Genomic DNA, 18984 nt, shown 5'->3' with positions numbered 1-18984 from the left:
ACCTGGCAAGAAATGCATGTGATGCATACAAGCATGAAGGGTCATCTTAAAGATATTCTGTGTGACTTTTTGTGTGCTGAATATGTGCCATATTGTGATTAACATCTAACAGTTTAATCCCACTGTGGCCATTTTTCTATAAACAACAAAATGCAGTCACCCGTAGAACAATACTGGAATACTGGATTATTAACAGCCTGTTTCAAGGTAAATGTAATGTAAGTGCAAATCAAAATCTACTATTGGCCACTATAACAATGTGTTTAAGTTATCTCTCCAGTTATCTATTACACCTTCCATTAAATGAACACATGTCTTACCTATATCAGAACTTATAACCATAAACTCACAATAGAAACAGGGGGGATGAAGTAATACTATTAAAGGAGAAAGATTATGTACATTGTGTAAGAAGACAATGGGAGATGAACTTGACTTCATGTTATATTGTCCATATTTAAGTAATGTAAGAAATCATTTCTGCCAAGTTATTACTGTAATTACCCATCATTAGATACATTTATATCCCTCATGTCTTTTACCCATAATGCACTTCTGTTAAAAATAGACAACTACATGTATGTGAAAACTGGTCTACGTATGCTCCCATAAAACAAATCTGTGCATTTCTATCTTTCTCTACGTCACTAATGGGATCTTCATGGGCATAAACCATTCATTCAAGGTAAGTGTGGTGACAATACATTAGTGATCACATCAACAAATGATAATATATAAACCCAGTGACGCCTTGATCACAAGTCTGAATAAATTGGTGAGAATGTTCCAGAACAAATTGGAGAACACTAACAAATGACACAGTCATGTATATTTATATATATGATGAAACCTCATTATTCATTGTCAGGGCTTAGTTCAGTACATTGAAGACACACAGGGTCCAAGCACTAAAGTACTTCATGTTTACTGGCTCTGAGAGTGCTGCTCAAATTGCCTTAAGAACTGCATTATCCAACTGCCAGTTGAAAGGATGTTTCTTTCATTTTGGTAAGTGTATCAGGAGGAAGGTGGAGAAATGTGGTCTACAGTCTGATGACAGTGAACATGTAAAAAGCTGAAGAAAATACCATATACCATACAGCATACCACTACCCACTACCCACTACCCTGATACAGACTATACCCTAATTCCAGTTGTTTTAACACTGCCCATTTCCAAAAGTGGGCACAATGGGAGTAAATCCATCTAACTTGTTTTCCTTTTATAATGTTTATGTTGAGATATGTATAATAGTATAACTATAGAAAGGCTTAAATAAGCCATCATATTAAATTTCTTAAAATATAAAGGTGCCTGACCACTCTACAAAGATGTGTAAATGGATACTTCCCCAGTTCAATTCCCCTAAAGGATTATCTTATGTTAGTTGATATCTCAATCCCCAAGCCTGACCCCAACCACTGTCTGCAACACAGCTTGCCCTCATTTCGCTTACCATTGAGATCGCCTACAATATCTTGTGTGTGTTGACCTTCTTTTAGCTCAAACTCATTATTTTAGAGGTAACACAATACTTGATTGATGTGCAGTGAGATGTGAATTTGTTTTTATAAGGATGTAGATGCAATGAGGATACCGTTCTGGTGTTGCGTTTGAGACGACCCCTCTAACCTGGTTGTTTTTCTAGTGTTAGACTCCACAGTAGCTACATGCTGAATATTTTCAGAATTAAACATGTTATTTTTTACGTCAGTTAATGTCATCACTTTGAAGAAGAGAAGACACTAACTTAATACCAGCTAAATACTTCACTAAGTACTGCGAACAACAAAGGTTTGCAAATTCCTTCCATCTCTAACCAGATGACAAGGAATAAAATGTAGTGTTGGCACTCTAAGCATGTCAATATAGTTGAGATTGATAACACATGCCTTGGAGATTGACATCCAGTGATCCAGGAAGAAAAAACAAGTGCAGAGTTGGATATACAAATGTTAGTATGATAATAATACAAAAATCACTCACTGTAACATTCTTGATGACTCTGCTACTTCCTAAACAAGGTAAAGTTGAGACTGTCTTTGTCCAGGCAATCTGTTCAGAACCATTTTCTTGCACTCTTTCTTGCTGAGAACCCCATTTGAGATCTAATTCCATGCTTACTCCATGAGGTAATCAGAGGTCAAACTATACTGAGGTAAAAACGAAACTTCACAAAATGTAATTTTTAAAAATAATAAATGATTTTTTGCTGATGACACATCTATATATCTGAAATTGGATCCCTATCTTTCGACTCTAGAAAAATATTAGCAAAACCCACTCAAATCCATCCATTCGTCATGCAAATGACGTTAGTGCCAAATCAGGTTTTGCACATGCAGTCAATCACGTGATCTTCGCATCAAGGTTTTCTTCAATTGCGTGCATTGGCCTCAAGAATTGAAAAAAACACTTAAACCACAGTTCTAACGGTACTTTAAATGCCATGATTGTCAAATGTGCAAAGTGAACGTGCCGTTGGCAAGTTGCAAGCATGAAGATCAGTTATTGACATCGCAATACCAATGGGATGCAGCCGTTTTACTGTGTATGACTTGCGAGGTTGTCTACAACAAACTGGCACCGCTTCTGATCACTCAAGGTTGGGTCGTCCACATGTGACACCACTAGCTGAAGACCGTCAAATCGTCCTACGTCACCTATGTGACAGATTACAGCCGGCTACACGAACCAGGGCTGAGATGGTTAGAAGTCGACTATCCTCACAGACCATTCGAAATCAGTTGCGGGCTGCCAGTCTCCATTCTTGACATTCATATTGTGACTTGACATTCTGTGTACCCATGTTTTGGAATGGCTGTGAAGCCTAATGGAACTGATTGTGGCGCACTGTCAGTGTATCGAGTACATCACACAGATCTCAGCAATGAAATAATAACAATTTAACCATCGTACCATCACTTGTTCTTTTATAGTGCCCTGAAGAAAGAATGTGAGGTTTCTTTTTTGACTCAGTATATGACATTCTACTTCCATTCATAAGCTTCTCGAGCTCCATTCGAGTTGAGCTACATCAATATCCAGAATTGCTATTTTAGCATGTTCAGAAACGTTCATTGATATTTTCTTGTATGCATTATCATCATTGTTGTGACAGGACAGAGACATTAAAGAAACTTATTAGTACTTCATAGTTTGATCATGACAGTGGACAGAACATGCAATCAATTGAAGCTAGCATTGTGTGATTTTAGTATGTGTTACTGATGAAAGTAATACAGCACTCAAGTTATACAGCACTCAAGTTATACAGCACTCATGGCTATCATGTCTTGTAACTGGTTTGTTTAAACAATAGGACAAGCAAAATATGAGGTCTAATTAGCATATTTGTAACAAGTCAAAAGATAACAGGTATTTCACAAATAATTGTGTAGTTTGTCTCTATGTATATTGTTGGATAAATTTTGAGACATTTGATATCAATAGAGTGGCCTGTTGAATATGATAACCACACAGAGAATAGCCCGTCTATAGCCTAACCTTGCTGTAATTAATATCGTACATATATGAAGGAAGCCAACTGTAACAAAAAAATTCCTTTTATTCCATATGTACACAAACAAAGCTAATGCCAACAGGTATGAGTCAGTTCCCATGAAAGCAACCAGCTCTGTCCAACATGGAAGTATAGCAAGGTGATGACTTCATCAACAAAAGAGTAGAGTAAGGCAATAACTGCATCAAGGAAACAGCTCACAAAGAAACAACCATTGTGTCAATCTTGAAGAGTTTGTGGAGGATTCCGCCTGCCTACTGGACCTCCAGATTCTGAGCACAGTTAAAACAGTGTAGCGCTCTGGATGAAATGTTTCTGGAGAATATTGCCTGCCATTTGGTGCTCCAGATTCTGAGCACAGTTAACCTGCTGCAGTTCAGTGTTCCAGGAAGCAGAAGCCAATATTTCAGTATTTAAGTTAAGTTTTGGAAGTTGGGAGAGATGAATCAATGAAATACCTTGAAGCATGGTTGAACATTCCCAGTCTAATTTACTTGTATCAGATGCACGCTGGAAAGACTCGAGTTTAATCCCAAGATAAAGTGGAATGCTGGCACTCTCCTAGCCAGCAGGATTGACAAATTTCTTGATCATTAAATGACTATAATAAATAAATAAATTTTGTTTGTGCAATACTTGTTCATTATAATAATACTCTTAATTGATAATACTCCTAATCTTAATTACACACATCAGTTCACATCATGATCTAGACCATTGAGGTTTCACTAAATCAAGAGGAAATTAGACTTTTCTTCATTTCACAAAGAGAAGAAAAAACATTCAAAATCCAAATGTCTCTTACAGGAAACAAATGAAAACTTAAGTTTAACAACCTCCCTAGGTAATTAAGTAGACTTAGAAGGAATAATAGTTCACAGTTTTTATAAAAGACATGACAGATACAATCTCTAGTTACCATGGTAACTCATGTCATATGAAACAAGCACAATCTAAAAACATTTAAGAGTTCATGACAAAGTTTATTTCTCTTCCCTGTGATGCTTCATTTCATATTTTAGTGGATGCATCTTTTTTTTTTGGTTTTGTCTAGGCCAATTTTATTTCTTGTGTTAGAGATTTTTGTCCTCCAAAAACCTAAAGCAGGAGGAAAAAGATATAACCAAATCACCTGTTACAGTAACATTCCTTCTGAACACTCAAGCATTTAAACATATTTTACTCTGAGCAATTTATGAAGTGTATATCAGACAAAAAAATCTAAAAACCTTCTTGTAAGTTTACATTTTTGGCCAATAAAACATTAAGATATTTTTTTGAGCAGGAAAAATTAATTCTCCATTTTTTTCTTATTCTTGAAAAATATGACAGGCAGATCCATAAAAACAAGAAATAAAACTGGTCTGGCCTTAGATACGAAATACTGTTGTTATGATAGGATAGTGACATTTTACCTACTTTATCAGGAATATAGCATCTTGATTACATGCACAGTGATACTGACACATCGCCAGTCATGTAAATATGGTTGAGTAGAGAGATGTGTGCTTCTCTGAAGAGTATTCAAGTTTCACCAGGTTAATGTCTGGCAGGGCAAGAAGTGATGATGTTTCTTACTTTTCAAACTGAAACCAAATGAAGTCAAGTACAAGCTGTGTAACAATATGGTGAGGCTGCAATTCCATACGTGTCTTGTCAAGTTGGTGTGACAGGATTTGTTTTCTGATACAGTACTTTCATTCAAGTTCAACGCGTCAAACAAGTCATCGAGGCTGGCCACCCAATCCTGTTAGTTGCCTCTTACAACAAGGATTGTTGATGAAGACCATTTCTAACCTGAATATTCATGGGTCTGGTCACTTTTGCCAGTCAGCACAGAAAGGCTTAAAAGTTTCAGTACCTCCTGAAATACCTAGGGAAAAGCAAAACATTGTTACTTCTCTCCAGGATACATAACTTGAAAGACATTTTAAAATTAGTAGCTGAACACATGCAAGCTTAATCACAGATTACAAAACAAAACACAAAAACAATCCTTTTTATGCCATCTTAATGATTCCAAAATATTAAAAAAGAAAACTCTCAAGTTTTGGTAACTGGAAAATATTCCAGTAGAAACTAAATGGTGGCACTGTATTCTTATAGGCCTTGTAAGTAAGTCACAGCATTTAGTGTTTAGTACTTCTGGTGACAAAGACCATTTCATGGTTGTCAGTAAGGAACTGACAACCCTTGCAGGAATAACATATATCCGATCTAACTATCCCCAAATTAACCAGCTATTACGACAGTCAATGGCTGTGATAGCCAAGCATTGTTATACACCTGGTCTTGTCTAGAAAAGTCATATATGGCCGTTGTGCAAATTTGAATGTACACTGTCACTGGAAATCCGGTTCTGGAGGTAAGCTGGTTCCCGTCTCACATATCACATGATGGTGTGCACAAAGGGAACCAGCGTAATACCTGAAGAGGTGCCTCACCTGACATAAAGGCCCTATTCACAAAAATATTAAAAATGTTTTCACACACAATACCCTTGCTATGTTACTGTCAGATTTCTCAACAGATAACACAAACCTGAACATTTTAACTTCAAGAACTCTCAAAGAAGGTATTTAATTGCTAAAAAATATATATACGCTGACTGTCCTGTCAATATGAGGTACATGTACCTGATTTGGCAATATTCTACAGGAACACATATTTGACACACATTCTAAAACCATGTGACCAGCACTATGTTTATAAGCATCAACAGTGTTTCAGTCTTGGGCAAGGATGCTTTTAAATGCTGCGTGTCAGTGAAAGACTACATATGAAACTAAAAATATGTTCTAGAATCAGTGTTCTGTTGCATAATGCTCTGAACATTAAACCCTGAGCAGTATCAAGCTATATTATGGCAGTCTATAAGCAGGTCGAAGTTTAGTGGTTGATATTATGAACATGCAAGGAAATATGAAACTTAGTATGACCATCCAATCCATTTGATAGTCTCTCCTGACCTGGATAGATCTCCAGGAACTTGTTCTCGCTGGAATCACCTTGTGGGTCTCAGCAGTCATAATTCTTACATATTCTGACATCTGACAAGATGCCAATGAACAATTAATGCCAATGAACCATTTGGTATAGAAAGGACACCTTCACAATGGCAAAATAACTGGCAATGAAACCAAATAGATATGGCATAAACACACATTCCTTCAAGTGATTCAAACTGTTTGCTTTCTAGTCATTTACTTCAAGTGGTTAGTTGCAATGGTCTTGTTAACCAGGGGAGACAACCACTACTTCATTCACTAATGGCAAAGCATAAGACATGCCAACAATGTACTGGTGGTCTGATTAATTGAAATAATTGAAATTAATTAATTGAAATAATCAAAGGTTGGTCACAGTGACTAAATGACCAAGCAATTAATCATGTTTTCTCATAATCAATCACAAACAATTTGGGAACACTTGTTTGCATTAACAATATTTCTCACAAGGTTTATTTTGTCTGTGTCATTAAATTTACATTTCATAAGCACTACATGCTTGTTCCAAGTCATGACTCAATTTACCTTAAGGCTCCAGTAGATTTGCAAAAGAGAAACAAAAATGTAACAGGTAATGTTAATAAACGTAATAGGAAGTTTTATTAAATAACACGAACCAGTTATATAGATGATTGATCGGGTGTAATAAACCAATGACCAATTATGAGATTTTAACCAATTCTCAGCACTAAGACAAAGTTGAGTTTAACAAATAGTATATGGTCCGTAGAATGTTTTGGTCATCTTACGTGCAATTTGAATAACATTCCAGCCAACATGAAGTAAAAGGAGCAAATGATATGCCAAAAGTATGACCTTTTAGAATATGTTCTGAAAACAGCTTATAATGCGAAAAGCCTATTTATAATGTTGGTTCCATGGATATCTTTAATCATAATTATGGCTATCTTTCTGGTTTTGTAGTTAATCCAATGCAATGTGCAAATTATAACAGTAACCCAGCCAGATTCAATTATATTAAAAATGAGTCTACCTTAATTAATTAACTAAACTGCAAAAGAAAATGCTATATTTGTCTGAAAATATTAATTAGCATTCAAATCATTGCTTTGCTTGTATTTTTCAAATTTGTTTTCAGAGGGAAACCTATTCCAATCATTTTACTCTATTCCAGATCAACTCAAAAACACTTCCACTTTTCATATTTTGTGTTCTGTCTCTGGTATATTGAATATTCACACAAAGCAAAATTCCTTTTTTTCCTAATGGGAACTATTAGAAGTTGAATAGATGCTTACAGCTGTGAACAATAAGAAATTAATCTTTACAAACAAGGGAAGTAATCTATATACCATTAACAAGCAGATTTCTTGCAAACAGCCCTACAGATAATACTCAGATAAGATTTTAGAAGTCGTCTTCTTTTTCTTCTCCTCCTAACAATTAATCTTCAGATAAGATTTAAGAAGTCGTCTTCTTCGTCAAAGTCAAAGCCATCTATGGGTCCCATCCCTTCAAAGAGTCTGTTGTAGCAGGAGTTGTTGGGCATGTTGAAGTGAGCGTAGGGGTTGGTCCTGGACAATGTGCTGTTACATATCCAGCAGAAGTAACACCGACACTTGGTACAGGTCATCTTGTTACAGCCATCAATTTTCTGGAAATAAGAACCAAAACAACAGCATTAACATGCTGCGTACTGCTCACCTGTATATGTGTGCCACAAGAAGGACACTGTTTGGCGTACTGCTCACCTGTATATGTGTGCCACAAGGACACTGTTTGGCGTACTGCTCACCTGTATGTGTGTGCTACAAGAAGGACACTGTTTGGCATACTGCTCACCTGTATATGTGTGCCACAAGAAGGACACTGTCTGACGTACTGCTCACCTGTATATGTGTGCTACAAGAAGGACACTGTTTGGCGTACTGCTCACCTGTAAATGTGTGCCACAAGAAGGACACTGTTTGGCATACTGCTCACCTGTATATGTGTGCCACAAGAAGGACACTGTTTGGCATACTGCTCAAGCCACTCGCTGGACCATGTCTCCTCTAGGGCTTGTTCGATAGTTCTCTTTCCATACTTCTTCTCTAGGAATCTCTTTCCTGTTTCATCAGCTGCTTGATATTCCTCCCTTAACTTCTTCAACTCATCTGCAACAAGTTTGCAATCAATATTGTGTCTACAAACCTAGTCACAATCAACCAAATCATTCCATGTCACCTTGTATATATCTCAAACATATCAATAATGCACCATGCACTGCTGGAGAGGTCTAAGTAGCTAACAGACATGTTGAGGTTAGACTGATCATTTGTTGCTTAAAAATACATTACAGATTTTACATATATATGGACATTGGCAGACTCAGTCATATTCCAACTGTATGAGTAAACTTCAAGTCTGAACAACACAACACACTGGTCACCTTGGGCATTGATCTACACAACAGGGTATGATGACAAATATCAAGCACTTCTGACAGCCTGACCATCAGATCATTCAGCAGCTGTATGTTTGCTTGAAAACACAGATCCTTTACGGTCGATCTACAGACTTTTCAACTACATATTTTCAAACAGGTCAAATGTAAATATGTCTTAATGTTTCTGTTTTTCTTGTTCACTATGCATGACCCATGGCTGGTTTGATGATTTATACTGCAGTGAGCAATACTGTAGTCACACAGTGGCAGTCTGTAAATAATAAGGTCTGGACCTGACAATCCACTGATCAACATCATGAGCATCAATCTATGCAACTGGCATACAATGACATGGCCAACAGATCCCAGTAGTTGCCTCTATGTCAAGCATGGGATGCTGATGACCAATTCTAACCCAGATCATCACCAGTGGCCAAGGTAAATGCCATTAATGAATACAGTTCTCTGCTATATGTGAGAAGACTGTGCATGTTTAGACACTGCTAGTTGATAATTTGATAATGAGAATCAACCAAAACTGCAAGTGCAAAACTATAACTTCAAAATGATGATTAGCAAGTCAGACTGGTACATTTACAGTAAGTTTAAAGTGTAGTTGAGCACCTTCTTTCATATTTCCTGTCTCCCCAACTGTCTACAAATTCCCTGTGAGATTACTGGTGTGTATCCTCCACCTGGCCATAACATTTCTATAGTCTCACCTGACTTGATCTTGCAGGGGGATAGTCCATGGAAGACTAGCTTACACAGAACACAGAAGACGTAATGACATGAGGGACAGGAGGCCATGTTGCTCTCTCGGTCCATGATGACGGGGAACTGGCAGATGGGTCGGGGACAGTACACCACGTCTGTCATCGTCTCCAGGGACGTCTTTAGTAGCAACTGGTCATACCGAGTGAACAGTTCAGGAGACACCAGCTCCTTCACCTGTGTGTCAGAAAGAGGAATTACACCAAAAAGAACTGGCTTTCACAAGAGATAGTGATTAGTTGAGATCAAGAGTTTGTTTGTTGTTTAACACCGCACTCACCAGTATTACAGATATGTGGTGGCAGTCTGTCACAATATCGAGTCTGGAGCAGACAATCCAGTGGTCAACAGTGTGAGCATCAATCTACACAACTGAAATATGATGACATGTGTCAACCAAGTCAGCAAGCCTGAATAATATGTGCATTTACATTGCACTAAGCTCCATTCATGAGGTGGATGCTCATAGTGCTAATAGTCAAAGCAGACATATTATTACCCCAAGTAACTGCCTGTCAGGCTCTTGAAGGTTATAGTCACATGATTTATCCCACTGGGTACCCATTTTCTGCTGGGTGAACAGAGGCAATTTTTAACAAACTTGCCAAAGCTGAGACCACATGTATCACACAGGGATTGGGAAAGAGAACTTTGACGATGGGCCATTTTCAGGATTATTAGCCATTTTCTGAATTTGGAATGGGTCACTGTCCCTGCATCAATAGTAAACTTCCAAATTTTATTGGGCCATTTTTTATTCCAATGTTCAATGGCCCCTGCCTTTCCCAATCCCAGATCACATGTACTTTTTCGTGGGGCAGGGGACAGGAATGAAGTCCTAGAAACTCTCAGGAGTTAAGCTGCCAGTCACCCATCTGAGTACGGCCATCATTGCTTAACTTCTCCTGAATGTGACCTGAGCTCTACGCACATGATCACACGCCACCACTTACCACCCAATCCTATTAGCTGCCTCTTATGACAAGCATGTGTAGCTGAAGACCTAAATCTAACCTGGACCTCACTCCACAAAGCGATCCTAGCGCTACGACAGTCGTAAGTCTATGTTAAAGTACTGGAGTTATGATCTTAGGATTACGATCACTTTAAGGAAAAGAGTCTTGGATACTTAAGACATATCTGCAATGACATCACACCACTGCACTTTGCAGACAAATGAGACATTATCTGTTACCATGACATCACAATCAAACGACTAGGGCTAGCTTTCTATTAAAAAACTGTCGTTTTCAAAGAATATTTGAGTCAAGCAATCACAAATGAAGAGTTGACTTCATGAACAGAAATGGTTTGAGTCATTGAATACGATGAATAGTGGGTCATAAGTGTTTAGCTTTACGCCACTTTTAGCAATATGGTGGGGGATGCCAGAAATGGGCTTCACACCTAGTATCCATGAGGAGAATAAACCCATTGTCATTGGCATGCTGTGTGAACGCCAACCAACACAGTCTACAGAAAGACTCACCTGGGCCGGATGTGCCTGTGACTCACACTTGTCCTCAGGACAGGTGAGAGCAGAAACATTCCCGTCGCCAATCTGTATCGTAAAGTAGTCTTTCATACACTCCTTGCAATACACATGGTCACACTGTGCAAACTGAATACACAAAGATCCTAGCTTCTCCATGAAGCACACCTTACAAGAATACACTGACTTCTGAAACTGCCTCAGCTGCTCCTGGTGGCTGAAGTCTCTGATTGCCGGTAGCAACAACTGCTGGGAAGCAATGTCCTGAATACCTCGTGGGTCACAGCTAGAAGGTGTGTCCTCACTGGGGTTAGTCCTGGGGTGGGGAGCATTATCACTCTTGCTAGTCCTATAGGGGCACACAACATTGGAAAGATCTAGCGGGGAAGAGAGGTTCAGGAAGTCATAGGCTTCACTTTGGAGGAAGTTTGTCCACATGAACAGAATCACACATCCTGAATTTTCTTCCCAGAGTTCATCAAGTTTATGACACAGTCGTGACAGCTGCAGAAAGGACAATATCACTGGGAATTATCAATAATTTCATCGCAAATGAATTTGGCAGTCAAATAAAGAAAAATTTCATAATATTGTTTAATTATTTCACAATGCTATAAGTTCAGTACACTGGTAGTGCTACTAGTCAACAGTGATTACATAATGAGTCAAGCGGCTTTTACTTTTTAACTTCATTGTTCTGTAATTGGATAATTAGTTGTCCTTAGCAAGGTTTGACTGAAATATTGCCAATACGATGATAAATATTAACTTACTCATAAGTTCAGCGAAATCATGAAATTTGTAATTTAAGATTAGAATTCTTACAGCCATTTGCTTCAAACTGGAAATCAATTCTGAACAGGTTTAGATAAATCCCTTTGAAACTAAGCAATAGCACAGCTATATGACAACATACTGAACCCCATCACCACTGTTCACACATTGGGGGCACAATAACCAACCAGATACTACACCATGTAGTTTTACACAAATGGCAATAATGGTATTGCTCTATCATGTCTAACAAGTTTCAGTGGTCCAATTATTATTCCGTACCTTAGGATTACATACAAACACAGGTATCTGCTTTGAAAAACATATTAGTTAAACATCAAGCTACCAAAAATTGGTGGGCATCAGTAATACCAAACCATCAAATCTTCATAGAATTCAGGACTCACCTGATGCCTTGTGAGCCATTTACATGACAGTGTGAACTGTGGGGGGTGAACAGACGGGTAGTCAGGGGGAAGGGCAAAGTTCAATGTCACTGGAGGTAGAAACTTCACCTCTGTTAAATCTTGTGTGGTATTGTTTGAAATATCTGGAGTGTGAAGTAAAGGAAATTCAGAACTGAAGCTATCAAATAATTAAAGCTAATCATAATTAGCTAAACTTTCTTCAACAGAGGAAAATGACAGATGTAAGTGTGATGTGAATTAAATCACACTTTCCAAACACAAAAGTGAAAACACTGGTTTAGGCTCTAAGAACCTTGGACAGCTCATAACAATTTGTATGCATTTGTCCTTCATCCTATTCACAGGATCTTGTGGCCATGTCACTTGTCATGTTGTCAGATGACAGAGCATCATACAGTGATCTCTGTTTGGAAGCGGTTTACCTCAAAGTGTCAATGATTCATTTAAGGCAAGTTGTATGTGATAATAAGTCTTTTACAGCCTCAACAGGAAGCTAAAGAGAGTACATATGCCTCAATATGTATAATATAGGCCAAAATATCTCCAAAAAGTGTCAGGTTGTGCCTTTAAACTGTTACTTTCTGATTTCGGCAATTGGAAATAAAATGTCTTGATGTCGGTTAACCTATTTGGTCTTGAGGAAAAGGTGTCTGATCTCGGATCAAAAGGCCTGTGGTTCAAATCCCATCACTGGTTCTTGACTAATACACCCAATAACAAATAACTCCATTAATAAAACAAATTAACATAAACAAAAATAATAAAACAAGAGCAAGATAATAAAACAAGGAAATTTTCAATCCATGAAACTTTTAAGTTACTTCATACAGATTTAAAATAAAAAATATGATTAAAAAATTACTGATGAATTGCCAGTGAACAAGGAGTTGAACAGCCCCAACAAACCTTCATCTTCATTTTTGTCTCTGTGAGGGTCCATTCGGATGTAAAATGGGTTGGGGATAGGGAAGCAGGCCACAAACTGACCCCCAGGCTCCTCCCCATCCTGGGACAGTGTGAGGATGCTGTCATCATAGATACTGGCCAAGACAGTTAGTTCATCCTCCTGGTCCTCCTTGTCAGTCATTGCTTACATCTGAAGGCAATTCGCTGAATCAGAGACACATTTTACATGCACTTGATTGGTTGCTGTCCAACACCATCCACAGTTTTCAAGCTACATGGAGGCAGTCTGTAAATAATCGAGTCTGGATCAGAAAATACAGTGATCAACATCATGAGCATTGATCTACACAATTTGGATATGATGACGTGACAACCAAGTCAGTGACTGTGACCATCCGAATTCCTTTGTTGCCTCTTACCAGAAGCATCAGTTGGGCCTAGCTCTCTTAGTGCTAAGACAGTCGTAATTCAATGTTAATGTACGGCACTTACGGCCATCTTAGCCCTAAAAGAGCTTTGAAAATCTAGGCTCAAGGTCATGGATCTTTTATATACAGGCTTAATAATAATAAAATATTTAACTCCTTATCCGTCAGTCTTAAGTGGAAGATTTATCCTCTTTCTCTTAAACCAAGATGGATCTTACACTCACCTATGTCAAATGACTGCTTATCTGTCTGCCACTCAGTCTAAGTAAACTTATAGTCAGTACTTTTCATCACACCCCACTACCAAGTCTGACAAAACCTTATGGGAGGTCGCATCAGGTAACCTTTGAGACTGACCAATCAGAACACAGTTTACCAAATTGTGAAAGTGCACATTCGCACATACCTTTTGAACTTCGTATCTCGAAAAGGTTCGTACCCGAAAGATTCCGAATGCTATTTAGCGTACACTCGCTTGCGGGTGATGCACACGGCGCACTTACATCCATGACAACGGAGAGTAAACAGTCGCTAAAAATAGTGTTTTTGGCAACATTCAAGGATGTTATCTTGCGGAAATATTAGCTAATGGTAACCATGTGAACAGAAAACCAACGCGTATATACTGCAGGTCAAATAACTGTGTTGTATGCGGATTTTTGTTTGTGGAGAGATATGTGTCAGTGACTTGAATAGTTTGAAAGTCCCTCCGATCCCTAAATAGTAGCCGTTGTCTGATTGGTTAAATCGATGTAAACATATCGCGTTTGATTTGACGGCCATTTGTTGCTCAAAGGTTACCTGACGTGACCTACTAGGTTTTGTTAGACTGGTGGAGTGTTACGAAATACACTGAGACTAAGTTTACTTAGACTGGTCTGCCACTGTATTATAGGTATGGCTTGATTTAAGTAAGAATGCATGCAAAAGTCTGAAATGGTAAGAATTCCATAGTGTTGCTCCAGTTTGTTCATTTAAGATTCTTGTGTGGCTGCTTGTACTCATACTGACTTGCGTCAGTTTTACAGTGCTGGCCTCTGTGACACCATGCCACATTTTCACATGCATACTCCACTCTCACACAAAGTACCACCTCTGATAGATACAACCAGTCCCTTTTCCAGTCCTCTTGAACATATTGAAGCTGAGCATGAGGCAGAGAAACAATAAGTACTGTCTTGAAACTCCTCTTGTAGAAACATGACATTTATGTCAGAGAATTTCTTAAACTATGTAACCAAATAAATTCGTTGGCAACACAAATGATGCAGAGGTACTCTCAATGAGTTCTTGCATGTATGTTTTAAAAGTTTCAGACCTGTCTGCCTGATATCCCCCCAAATCTGAGTCACACTGCAAATATATCTTCGCTGTTGCAACCACTGTCTTTGTAGATAGTGGCAGGTTCTACCGGTGTCCAAGTTGACTATCTACAGTGAGAATGCAGAGCCAGCAGACTGGGGTAATAAAAATATCGGGGTGAACCATAGATGCATCCAGGGTATAGTGGAGATATACCAGAACGTTTACTCCAGACATGTTGAGGATGCCATGGTTACTAATATATGAAAAGCATGCAAGGGAAAACTTACAGGAACTGGCAACCTGCTACATGGTATTATTGTTTAAAGGTCACATGCAACCAAAAAATCAAACATAATTAAAGCACAATAATCACTTATTCATGACATCTAATATACATTGCTGCTTGTTAAAAAACAAATAAACAAAATTATAAGTGTACAATCGCGATTCAAAAGTGCAATATTTTGTACTTGGGCTTACTTCCCTCGAAACGAAGCCCTTAGGAGACTGAACCCAGTCACAGCGGGTGGCTGTGCACTCAAGTGTAACGACGGCTTCTAATTGGCTGGTTCATTTGCTGATACTCTGAGGGCTCATTGTGTGTTCAGAAAGATGATCTGTTTGATGGGCCTTTCATAAGTATGGCTAGTCACAAGAAAGTAAGATTCTTTATGGGCAACAATTTCTTTTATTGTACTTGATGCATCGTTTCAGTATGGATTCATATATCGTTGTCAAACAAAATCATTTACACTAGAATAAGTTGTTATCCCTAGAGAATGTAAATAGAGACATTGGGTTTTGTAAATACACGCTCTCTGAATTTGAGTTCGATCAAATAAAAAACCATCTCAGCAGAGATGGTGAACTACTGCGTGACTGGAAAGTGTCATTCGTCACAGTACAAAGAAGGACTTAAAAGAGTTTGCACCAGTTTCCGTCAAATCCAGTCATCCGAAAAAATTGCTGTAGTTTGTTTTCAACCCACAGACATAAAAACTTGTAATGTGTACAAGTATCACACCGGCCTAATTACATAATGTGGCAAAGACTGGACTCAGGTGCATGAGTCATAAATCAATTTATTTTGTTTACGGCGTATAGCCTGATAGGTGTTAAGTTCAAATTGCATGTGGTCAATGATTGAAGCTGACTATTGTATATTGTCTTTAGCAGACAGGCAGGCAGACATACAGGTGTCAATAAACCAGACATTGAGCTTTCTCGGTGACAGAGGCTGCTTACTACAATCAACAAGTTTTTTTATGTAACTAGTAGATTATTTACTTGTTTGTGTACACAATCAAGATTAGACTACTGCTCACGACCTCATACTCCAAGCATGCATCTTTTTGGGCGCAGCGCAGCACAGCTGTTGAAACCAGTTTTCCCCCCAGTGCTGGGGGAGGGGAGGGGGGGGGGGATATTAGTGAATCGTTTGAACTCTGATTTCGCGGGCTTTATTTTATCGTGTTTTTTTTCAACTTTACAGACTGAATTGGTACTTTTCATAATTTGTTTCGGTAAGTGCATACCTAAAGGTATCAGAATCTGCATGTGACCTTTAATGAAAGGTTTTATTGGTGCAATAGAGCTCTCTGATAAAAATGGTATCCAAATCTTGTAAATATGCAGATTAGGTCAATACATAAACTACTTTCACCAAACGCCTTGCAAATCCTAAAGCTTGAACATTTCATTGATGACACTGTCACGAGTTTACAGGGGTTTTCCTGCGTCATGAACTATCTTCACCAGTGTATGAAATAAGAAAACATAACTAGCCAGACATCAGGTCTGGTTAACTTAAAAATGTTACAGGCCCTAAATGGATTTAACCAGACCAGACAATCCAAAGAAAATAACTCAATTTAAATAATTTAATTAGCGTGAGACAGATATTTACTTAACAACTCCTTGTATATGAGATGGCACGATAGGTGTCACCTTTTTAGTGATGATGCATATCTATGCAGTGCTTTGAGCTTGAGATAGAGAGAGTCAATTTTCAAATAGTAATGGTCAATTCTAAATGTAATGCTTGATTTGAAAAATAGAATTTACTCATATGTATGAACATGATATCTAAAATTTTTACCAGATCATCAGGCTGGGTAGCTGCAAATTTAAATGATTCATCAGAAATGTAGTCCATCTCAAGCTGCCTTCACCTTGGTACGTGCTGCTAAGTATTCTTACGTCAGTGCAAGAATCTCTTCATATGAATTCATGTAAGATTTGAATTTTTTAAAGAGAAATGATAATAATAACACTACATGATAAAGAGATTTAGAACAAAGGCTCGCATAATAAAATTCCACTGTATGATACTAGTGATACGAAACACACAAGGTTAATAATCTCTATGTAGTATCCTTCAACATATTCATGAAACCTCCTAGTTCAACATCTTGCCTTTGTGTTATCATTAAAGGGCAGTGGTAGAAACAGAAATGACAAAAAATGGGTTTTACATCACAGTGGTATGATAACGTCCATGAATTCAAGAGGGCATCTGTGGGTGCCGGTGTAAGACAACAGTATGGGGTGGTCAGGCTCGATCAGTTGGTCTGGTAGAAACATCAGCCATGAGCGTAGATGTGTAGGAAGTCAATCACTGGATTGTCTGGTTTAGACTCGATTCCCTTCTGACAGTTGTCACACCGATGGGTGATGCGTTAATGAACAAACAAACTGGCGTAGTAAGTCAGTCAGACAGTCATTCCGTCTATCAATGTTTACATAATGGTCAAGCTCAAGTTGAAACACCGTCCGTCGCTATGGAATACAACCGTCATCAAGTACGTTTTAAAATGATTTTTTTTAAAGGGGGCAAATAGTCCTCACCTGTCAATTCCACCATTGAAACTGGATATACCAAGACACTCTGACATGTGGCATGACTTGCACCGTTCTTCGCAAGGTTTCGTGTTGTTTTCGTCATGTAATTAGAGTTACTTCCCTTGTACTTCCTTTGACATTCGGAAATTGTCGGATGAATCCGTTGAAAACGGACTACCCCGTTGCAAAGCCTGTCAAGAGTGTTCACATTTATTAAGAAGTTTAACATATCTTCAGTTAACTTAAAACTATGTGTTTTCTATTTAAAGACATCACTTATGTTTTTTAAGATATCGGTAAATAATTGAAGATACATTTTGATACTTTTATTCAACATAATAGAGTTATGCATGTCTGATGTATATATATACATAAAGTATGGTGGGCATGTTTGAAGAACATCAACGCGGTTGTTATTGTGGCAATACACTGATCAGTGGCACCTTGAAAAATTATTCAGATTCGGGATTCGTCAGACAGAATTCCGATTCTGAAAAAAATATTCAGATTCGGGATTCAAATGCCGAAACCCAAACGTGAAGAGAACGCAAACTTGAGATTCAAATATGAAAAACTGTACTTTGGTTGTTTATGTTATTACGTATGTATGTACTTACGTATGTGTGTGTGTGTGTGTGTGTGTGTGTGCGTGCGTGCGTGCATGCGCGCGCTTGTCATGCAGGTACGTACGTACATACATACACGTATGTGCGTGCGCATGCGTACCTCATTCGGGGTTCTTAAGCTGAAAAAATATTCGAATCCCGAATCTGATAAAAAATATTTAGATTCGGGATTCGAATCCCCAATCCCTAAAGCCGAATTCGTTTCTAACTTCATTAAAATCCTAAAAGCTACCTTAAGCTGAAGACACTCAAAACTGACAGACCGCATATCAGAAAACATTTGACTGAGATTATATCATACTGAACGACAACGCATGAAATGCATGCACAAATGCTCGTCCTATGAGTTTTCAAAAAAAGAGGGAAGTCAAGGAAATCTACATTAGTATTTTTCAGTAAACGAGGGTCCGCTTAAAATAACACTATTTGTGACACTGTAAAGCAATGTTTACTGTCCTACACATGTAGGTAGATTTGGTGACATCTCAC

The 18984-nt window shown here is 38.2% G+C and overlaps 1 protein-coding gene across 2 annotated transcripts; it reads right to left on the bottom strand.

Annotated features, from left to right (window-relative positions):
• Positions 1-3551: 3551 nt before the first annotated feature.
• On the bottom strand, positions 3552-17988 carry LOC137272627 (E3 ubiquitin-protein ligase RNF14-like). Of its 2 annotated transcripts, none has more exons than XM_067805021.1 (7): positions 17876-17988; positions 13296-13485; positions 12369-12511; positions 11185-11691; positions 9644-9872; positions 8477-8649; positions 3552-8147 (listed from the first exon to the last, which is right to left on the bottom strand). In XM_067805021.1, exons 2-7 carry the CDS (start codon positions 13474-13476, stop codon positions 7944-7946), a joined length of 1437 nt encoding a protein of 478 aa, XP_067661122.1. In that variant the 5' UTR covers positions 13477-13485; positions 17876-17988; the 3' UTR covers positions 3552-7943. The 2 variants fall into 2 exon arrangements, with proteins under 2 accessions (XP_067661122.1, XP_067661123.1); XM_067805022.1 differs by having other exon boundaries at positions 13296-13581; positions 17876-17967.
• Between the last annotated feature and the right edge of the window lie 996 nt (positions 17989-18984).

This window comes from Haliotis asinina, chromosome 2 (genome assembly GCF_037392515.1).
Source record: "Haliotis asinina isolate JCU_RB_2024 chromosome 2, JCU_Hal_asi_v2, whole genome shotgun sequence".
NCBI lineage: Eukaryota > Metazoa > Mollusca > Gastropoda > Lepetellida > Haliotidae > Haliotis > Haliotis asinina.
This window is presented reverse-complemented; position numbering and strand designations above follow the sequence as displayed.